The sequence below is a fragment of the Mus pahari genome, chromosome 3 (assembly GCF_900095145.1).
Source record: "Mus pahari chromosome 3, PAHARI_EIJ_v1.1, whole genome shotgun sequence".
Taxonomy (NCBI): Eukaryota; Metazoa; Chordata; class Mammalia; order Rodentia; family Muridae; genus Mus; species Mus pahari.
The window spans coordinates 110,499,628-110,508,306 of NC_034592.1; the positions used below are offsets into that span (position 1 = coordinate 110,499,628).

The 8,679-nt window shown below is 55.0% G+C and overlaps 2 protein-coding genes across 2 annotated transcripts in view; both read left to right on the forward strand.

Annotated features, from left to right (window-relative positions):
* Positions 1-4,169: 4,169 nt before the first annotated feature.
* Dusp2 (dual specificity phosphatase 2) lies at positions 4,170-6,417 on the forward strand. Its single transcript, XM_021194357.1, has 4 exons — positions 4,170-4,651; positions 4,746-4,867; positions 5,215-5,434; positions 5,548-6,417. The coding sequence occupies exons 1-4, from the start codon at positions 4,252-4,254 to the stop codon at positions 5,760-5,762; spliced, it is 957 nt and encodes a 318-aa protein (XP_021050016.1). The 5' UTR covers positions 4,170-4,251; the 3' UTR covers positions 5,763-6,417.
* Positions 6,418-6,690: 273 nt separating this feature from the next.
* Astl (astacin like metalloendopeptidase) overlaps positions 6,691-8,679 on the forward strand; it is a 19,270-nt gene continuing 17,281 nt past the window's right edge. The window contains exon 1 of the mRNA XM_021194229.1: positions 6,691-6,939. The gene's annotated coding sequence lies outside the window, so the exon portion shown is untranslated. The remainder of the gene's footprint in view (positions 6,940-8,679) is intronic.

Genomic DNA, 8,679 nt, shown 5'->3' on the forward strand with positions numbered 1-8,679 from the left:
CCACCACAGTGACAGAGCCCCAGGAGTCCTCTTGTCACCCTGGAACCCAGTTTGGTCAAATTTTTGAGAATGAGCTGCTTGTGAGGCTGTACATTGGTGGCAGCTTTTCCTCCACAGCCTGCTCTTCACTTCTTCACTGTGCCTAAGCCACAGATGCCTCTGGCTGCCAACATGGGAGTGGGGTTAGTTAACTGGGGGATGGGGGAGGGGAGGGGGGTCATCCAGGCTTGAGAGCCCAATATATGCTGGGGATGATGGGTGTACTGGGGGTGTCCCCTCCAGTCATGTCCAGACACACAGTCAGGGGCATAGGCAAACCCCCAGTCCTTGTATGGATACACACGGGTCACGGTGTATCCCTGACCATGGGGGTGCTCACCATTGTCCACTGTGCTCCCCCTTCCCCTGTGACTCATGCTCTTGTCTTTACAGGAGACCATAGCCATGGGGAGAGCCAGATCCCCAGAACCACACAGCGCACAAAGCTGGAAGGGACTGTGACCGCGCCCTCCAGGGCAAGGTGTTCCCACTCTGGCGTCTCCTACCTGCATCATCATCGCTTACAAAGTGTTTGGGAACTGTCTGGGTCTTACCTAATAGCTTTCCCAAGTTGACTTGATTTTCTTTTACAACCCTAGCATTTATTTTAAAAGGAAAAAGATAACCATTACTCTAATGGCTAGCTAGTGTCACCGGCCACAAATACAACATGGTCATGAAGGCGGGTGTCTCTGGGGTGAGGTCAGCTCCTTGGAGGAGTGCGTCACTAGGGGTTTACTGCTAGATCCCCACCCCCAAAGCAGGACTGGCACTCAAGTTCTCAGGGCTGAGTCACTGAATGGGTGCAGGGGCGAGGGGCCTGAGCATTGGTGAAGAGGAGGAGGAGTAGAGGTCACGGGGGGTGGGTGGGGAGGACCCCTAAAGCCAGCCACAAGTGGACAGAGTTGGATCACTGAAAAGGATTTGAAAAGCATAGAACTTTCCTCACTGTGTGCTTTGCAGTTCTTCAGTGCCCTATTCAAAATGCTGCCTCTGCACATCAGAGGACCACATGGGCACAAGAGGGACCCAGAGCTCAGGTGGCAGGCCTCTCTCACCCACATTCAGCATGAGGGCTGATCCAGGGCAGCCTCCTTGGTAGAGCTGCCTACATCCCTCAGCTCCCCCCCCCAAACTAATCTGACAGACATGTGGGACATGCTAGTCCTTTCTACCACATCCCCATCAACAGTCTGATCAGCATTCTCTCTGGGTCTTCCTGAGTCACCTCCCCCCGCAGGAGACGGAATGGCCATGTGACCTTCTGGCAAGACTGTGTTGGCAGCTGAGCTCAGGGCCTGGGGTTCAGGTCTTTGCCTGACAGGAGCCTATGGGGGTGGCTGCAGCATAGCATCCTGGTGGGAGGCCTGGCACCGGAAAGCCAACGTCACTCCTGACTCATTCACTCTTCAGGCAGGGCTGGGGGTGGGTGGCCTGTCACTCATCCCCACAGTCACTCTCACCTTGATGACTCCCCTGGCTCAGGCCTCTCTGCCCGGCCACTCACATCTCCTTTCCACCCCGGGGCCATCCGCTTGAGGCTGGGCTTGGACTGGGGAGGAAGGGAAAGAGGGTCAGGCTAGAGCTTGGAGTGTCTGGCTGTGGAAGGGAAACCCATGCCTCAAGCGGACTGGGCGGACAAACTGGAATCCCCAAGGCAGAAAGCCAGTGACGTCTAAGTAGCCATCCAAATAAATGGTTACGGAAAAGAACAACACGGGGAATCATCACTTCTTCCAAATGAGTCCCACACGGTTTTAATTGAAGAAAGAAAAATAAACAAAACCCGAGCCTCAAACTCACTTGTTAGGTCTGTTCTGTAACAGCCAGGCCATGAGCCACCTTAATCAGAAACCAACCTTGTGGTCACTTACTGTCTAGTGAGGAGGCACTGGCAGCCTGTGCCAGCAGCCATCCTGGCTGGGGGACCCATCTCATGTTATCCCCCAACCTATGTCCAGAGTCCCGTCTCCTCTTGGCAGGCTCCCGGCGAATGGTTCTGGACAAACAGGATCCTGAGGAGGTAGTAAGCGGCAGCAGACATCCTACAGATGACTCACTGGTGGTGGCATCGGGGGATCTTTAGTCAGAACAGGAGCTGGGGAGGGATGTGGGCTCTTCTACCCTAGCCTTGGACTTGCATCAGGTGTTGAAGGTGGGGGTTTCCCCCTGATTTGGGACTCCAGCAGAAGATGAAGGCAAGCTCCTCTTTTATGGTTAGGTTTGGCCTCTTTGAGTTCATCTGTGTTTGTCAGAGTTGAAAAGGGTACCACGCCAAGGACAGTGACTTTGGGGTGTATGTGTAACAGATCCGCACTGGCTCATATGCAAAGATAACAGACTCTTGAGCGACATACTCTCACCCTGCCAGGGGGCCCAGCAGCTCAGTCCGGCACTGGAGTCAGGGGCTGGAGTTTCCCACAAAGCTAAGCTGATTTTACTCCTGCTGCAGGGCCCTCAGCTAGCAAGGCTCCCCTCTTCTCCATAGCTGGAAGCCTGTGGCTCCAGGCATGGCAGGTGACTCTGTTCAGCAAGACTAGACATGATGGTCCCCCTCCATGCTCTGTAATTTGTCCCTGGAATCAGCCATTAAGTCATCTGTGAGGCTGATGCCAAGGATAAGAGCCCCTATCAGCTTCAGGGATCTATGGTCCAGACTCCCTGGCTGGGCTGCCAGTTGTGCTGTATCAGCCTCCAGACAGGCTTGGTGGAAGGGGACCCAGGCTGTGGCACAGCCTCACAGCCCTGGAACCAACTTGCATGACCATGCCACTGCGATACAAGTCCCTGATTCCTGGTCCAGGAGTCCTTGTAGCTCTCCCTGGCATTGTGTGGCATCCCCCACAAGATCCAAGTTCCCCAAACCAAGAGGAAAGGCGTAATATTTTGCTCGAGCACCTATATACCTACCATACCTTATGTTGGGGGTCCACACAGGTTCTAGTACAGGCCTCCAAGAAACAAAGGATCTGCAGGGAAGCTGGAAGGGTCTTACTAAAGGCAGAGGATTGGCTCAGGGGAATAAAGATTTGGGAGGCTAGGTTCTGAATAACTGTCCCCACCCACTGCGCCTGCTTCAGAAGGAGTTCAGCCACCTACCAACTTTCTTGCCCCCAACCCAGGAGTGTCCCCGGGAGCCCAACGTGCAGCTGGGCCTCACCACATCCGGGAGGGGGGCGGGCAGGCACTTGAGTGGGGGAGCGCAGAATGGCTGTGAGTTTTTCATTCTTACAGCTTGGTGGGGGACCAGGGCCCATCCCAGAGGGGTTTGCAGCTCCTAAGGGGTCTGAAGGGGACAGGTTCTGTGAATAGTCCTTCTTCCCCTGAAATTCCCGCCAGGCCTGGCTATGCCCTGGGAGAGCCCAGCTTCGTCAACAGAGTTCCTCTTCAGCCCTGGCCTGTGGTATGGGAAGTACTTCTTTTTAGGCTCTTGGGGGTTTCCTTGGGCCCCTGGGGAAAGAAACTGTCCCAGTCATAAGAGGAAACTCGTCACAGGCCCCTGCGCCCCTTCCCCATTAAAGCCCCTCCCCCACCCCACCCCCTCCCAGACCCAGGGCTTTGGCTTTCCAGGACTCCTCCAGCTGGGCCTGGGCCTGACATGGGGCGAAGAGGACACAATTTCCTGACGGTTGGTGTCTTTCCTAATAGTGTATCATCATTGGTAGCAACAGGTAATTTGTCTATTTTTGCTATCGAAATTCCTAGAATGAAAACCCTGGGAGAAAATGGGAAAAGTGAGGAAGCCTAAGACCAGAGTAACTCAAAGGCTCCATGAAGCGGAGAAGCTGAGTTCCTAAACACTTAGCGGCTTGGAGCCTGGCAAAGAGTGGGGAGCACTGGGGCGTATACACTGGGGAGACGTGGGTGGAGCCTCTAGACTCCAGGCCGACACTCGCCACGGTCTGGTTCCCAGTCTCTCCCCCCCCCACCCCCAGCGTGTCCCTCCCCTTGATGCCCCGCCCCACCCACCTCCTGTCCGATCCGGGAGCCCCGGGGGCGGCCCAGCCAGAGTCCCACGTGAAGCCGCGGGGGCGGGCACCGGCGCCTTCCTGCTCTACCCTTGTATGGTGACCCGAGGGGGCCGGCCCTCGAGTATTTAAGCCCGGGTGCGACGAAGAGCGCCCAGAGCCGTCAGCTCCGGCCACACAGACGCCGCGCCGCCGGACCCGAGGGAGCCGAGGGAGAGGACCGTGGGAAGCAGGGGGCTTTGCGATGCCGATCGCCATGGGGCTGGAGGCGGCGTGCGAGCTAGAGTGCGCGGCGCTGGGCGCGCTGCTGCGGGAGCCGCGGGAGGCCGAGCGCACGCTGCTGCTCGACTGCCGCCCGTTCCTGGCCTTCTGCCGGAGCCACGTGCGCGCCGCGCGACCGGTGCCCTGGAACGCGCTGCTGCGGCGCCGTGCGCGCGGCACCCCCGCCGCCGCCCTCGCCTGTCTGCTGCCCGACCGCGCGCTCCGGGCGCGCCTGGGCCGCGGGGAGCTGGCCCGCGCTGTGGTGCTAGATGAAAGCAGCGCGTCTGTGGCCGAGCTCCCGCCCGACGGCCCTGCTCACCTGCTGCTAGCCGCACTGCAGCACGAGATGCGCGCGGGACCCACGGCCGTGTGCTTCTTGCGAGGTGAGCCCGCGCCCTTCGCCCCTTGTCCCGCGTTCCGCGCCCCGTGCCCGACCTCTTGGCTAATCACACCCTTTCTTTCTTGTCTTTGCCACAGGCGGTTTCGAAAGCTTCCAGACGTACTGTCCGGATCTGTGCTCTGAAGCTCCTGCCCAGGCCCTGCCTCCTGCTGGGGCCGAAAATAGCAACTCTGACCCGAGGGTTCCGATCTATGACCAGGTGAGTTGATATTCGAATTCGTTGTCCTCATTGTGCATTCTAGAGGGATGCCTCTGGAGAAAGCCAGTGGGGAAAGCCAGGGGTGTGTTTCAATATATATTCCCCGATGTGGAGAGTGTATGTGTGACCTGCAAATGGTGTGAACGTGTGTATCCTCATACAGACTTTAAGGCATATGTGGCACAAGGTGCCTGAACATACGTACTCTTGTGGCCTCAAGACTTTTAATTCTGTCTTTGATCAGAAGGCCTAAGAGTCTCTTGTTTCTAGCCAGCCCAGGATGTCTCGATCAAGCCCTCCAGCACAAGGCTGAGTGAGGTCTCACCACTGTCCCCTTCCTCCTCCAGGGTGGTCCTGTGGAAATCTTGCCCTACCTGTACTTGGGCAGCTGCAACCACTCCTCAGATCTTCAGGGCCTGCAGGCCTGCGGTATCACAGCGGTTCTCAATGTCTCTGCCAGCTGCCCCAACCACTTTGAGGGTCTTTTCTGTTACAAGAGCATTCCAGTAGAAGATAACCAGATGGTGGAGATCAGCGCCTGGTTCCAGGAGGCTATCAGCTTCATTGGTAAGGGAGCCTCAGCCCCAGGGTCTGTGGGGAACTGTAGGGGAGACGGTATGGGCACCCAATTCCTCTGTCCACCTTCCTGTCTGACTCTCGGCTCCTCATTTCCTTTTCAGACTCCGTGAAGAACAGTGGGGGCCGGGTGCTGGTGCACTGCCAAGCTGGCATCTCTCGCTCAGCCACCATCTGCCTGGCATACCTGATTCAGAGCCACCGGGTACGGCTGGACGAGGCCTTTGACTTTGTTAAGCAACGCCGGGGAGTCATCTCCCCCAATTTCAGTTTCATGGGGCAGCTGCTACAGTTGGAGACCCAGGTGCTTTGTCATTGAGGCAAAGCCCAGCCTGGCCCCACCCCACAGCTCTGGCTTTGACTGACTCCTGGGGGAAGCAGCTGTGGACAGATAGGCTCCTTCCTGGCCCGGCTCCTCCCTTCCCACCTAGCCATCCCGTCCCGTCCCGTCCCGTCCTGCTGGGGAGCTAGGAAATCCAGGATGACGGCTATTCTGATAATGGTGCTCTTCTGGTGCTCTTCTGAGGGGGCATAAGGGCTGGCCCTTATGTGCTCTCCCTCCTTCGACTTGCAGAAATTAATTGGACTCTAAACCCATGTATTGCCGTCCCCACTATATTAAAGTCCTTGGTCACCCAAGGGCTCAGAAAACAAGCTGTGACAAGCAGAAACCATGTCTAGGGGTGTGCAGCCCTTGACCCAAAGCTTAAGCCTTGTGCTCCCAGGGGAGCCAGGAAGTGACGTGTGTGTCATGTTACCGACATCTGACTTTTGTGTGTGTGAGTGTGTGGGCATCTTGCTGTAATTGGTGCTGAAAAGTTATTTGTGTTCAACTGACATTTAACGTTCCCTCCCCAACTTCCTCCCGGCCCTGTTGGGCCAGGGAGGGGGCGTTGAAAACAGCACTTTATATTTATATAGAACATTTGAGGTCGTGTCAATAAAAACAGTGTTTTGTTTAAAAAAGAGCAGTACCACATTGTCTGGTCTCAAGTCTGTGTTTGCGATGGCTGAACAACGGAGTGGTCTGCTCTGCCCTGGGCTGGCCTGGGCTGGCCTGGGCTGGCCTGGGCTGGCCTGGGCGGCCTGGGCTCTTTCCCATACAGGTTCTAGGCTGTGGTTGAACTGGGAGGGTTAGGAAGGCAGAGGCCGGCCTCAGCCTCACAACAGCTTTGTGCATCCCTGATGAGACCCCACATTTACCCAGTGTGTGGTGTGCAGGTGTGTGTTGGCTGAGGGCACTCAGATCAGAGGGCACCGGCTCCCTGGATGAAGGGTGTATAACCTACCCCTGGCGCCCATTTGCTCTGCTCTGGGATAAGCACTCAAGTGCTAGGGCTGTTCTGAGCCTTCCTCGGGAACTGTTGTTTTTTGTTTTTAATTGATTATTTGGGAATCTCACATCAAGCACCCTGATTGTGCTCACCTCCCAGTTTTCCCACATCTGCTCCCTCCCCTCTCCTCCCCCAGGACGTTCTGCCCCCCAAAAGGAAAAGGTAAGTCCATCTTGTCCATATATTCACTGGACCATGATTGAATTCTTAGTGGCCCACAGGGAGGATGAGTCCTTCTCAGCCAAGCTATCGACTGAGGAAGAGCCAGTGAGGAGCGGGGCCGGCTCTCCCACACCCACACCCACACCCACAGACATTAACGTGGTTTCAGGCAGCCTGCTTCAGTGGTAACCACAGGCATCAAGTGGGCTGGCCATGTCAGGGCCACTAACCCACTCATGGCTCACAGCAGCTGCATAGTCTCTGGGCAGGCGCTACAACATGGCCTCAGGTGGCTACAAATGCTGCTCACAAGATGCTTCCCCCCCCCCCCCCAGGCAGCAAAGCCCAAGGACATCATCAAATCATCAGAGGCCCAGACTAGCGGCTCCATCCTGGGGCAGCAACATGGACTATAGATACTAACATGAATTCCTGGATCTTTAAGGAGGTCTAATCCAGAAAGTAAACCTTTCTTCATCTTGGGTTTCCATGGTTGCCCAGAGTCAGCAGGATTTCAAGGCCAGGCAGAAGGTTTGGGGAGCTGAGTCTGCATCTGCATAAGCGCCAGGCTGCCATTCCACTGACCTTCCTGGGCAATGACAGTGTGTCCACCAGCCCTCTCTCACCTGTCACCGCCATCTCAGCTCCAGTTTCACCTTTCTCTGTAGCACACACTGCTTAGTTTTTCTATGTTCCCCAGTACTCATCTCATAACTGTTTAATGTAGTGGTGCCCGCCTGCACCAGGCCACGGGGTGGGCAACCCTACCAGTTTCTATTGGGACCTATGGACTTGATGCCCAGCTCAGGGATGGACACCTGTGCCCCAGAGCCATTAACATTTCATCATCATCTTATACATAGCATAGCATGACTGGTTGCAGGCAGTCCCATTACACCTATTCCTTGCCCTTCTGGGTTTCTAACATCTTCTAGCAAATGGCCTTTCTTTCTTTTCCTTCCTTCCTTCCTTCCTTCCTTCCTTCCTTCCTTCCTTCCTTCCTTCCTTCCTTCCTTCCTTCTTTCCTTTCCTCCCTCCCTTCCTTTCTTTTTTAAGACAGTCTTACTATGTGGCCTTGATTTGTCTGGAACTGGATATGTAGACCAAATTGACCTCAAACTCACAAGAGATCCACCTACCTTTGCCTCCCAAATACTGTGTATGAGATTTTTCCACTAATGTGATGATAATGATTTTACTAAATACATTTAGGTAGTTAGGTCATTGTTTTAAATATATTTTTGAGATGGGCCCTCACTATGTAGCTAATTTCAATCGGTTCTGTGGGATTTCAAGTGTGAACCACCATGACAACTCATGTCTTCTTTTTTTAATGGCAGCAAAAAAATTGAGTGTTTAAGGTACCCGACAAGCTTCGACATATATAAGCGCCATGAAGGAATGAGTCTGTTGGTCATGCCAGTGGGCCGTGGCATTGGAAGGGCCACAGTCATATGAGAGTCTGAGAGTTCAAAAGTGTCCCCTCTGCTGTGGGAGGCGTCTCTGGGTGCTGATGATGCTGGTGTTCAGCGTGAAGTTTCTCGGAGTCTTGCAACCTGTGCCTGTGTAACTGTGTACTTTTCCTATATGGCTTCTGAAATAAAAGCTTATAGCTGGGCATAGTGGCACATGCTTTTAATCCCAGCACTCAGGAGGTAGAGATAGGCAGCAGGCAGATCTCTCTGAGTTTGAGGCCAGCCTGGTCTACATAGTGAGTTCCAGGACAACCAAAGCTACATA

Excerpts from the sequence above, each read along its gene's own strand:
- Dusp2 (XM_021194357.1), top strand. The coding sequence starts at position 4,252 with ATGCCGATCGCCATGGGGCTGGAGGCGGCGTGCGAGCTAGAGTGCGCG. Across the intron at positions 4,652-4,745 it reads GGCCGTGTGCTTCTTGCGAG|GCGGTTTCGAAAGCTTCCAG; the intron begins GTGAGCCCGCGC and ends TCTTTGCCACAG. Across the intron at positions 4,868-5,214 it reads GGGTTCCGATCTATGACCAG|GGTGGTCCTGTGGAAATCTT; the intron begins GTGAGTTGATAT and ends TTCCTCCTCCAG.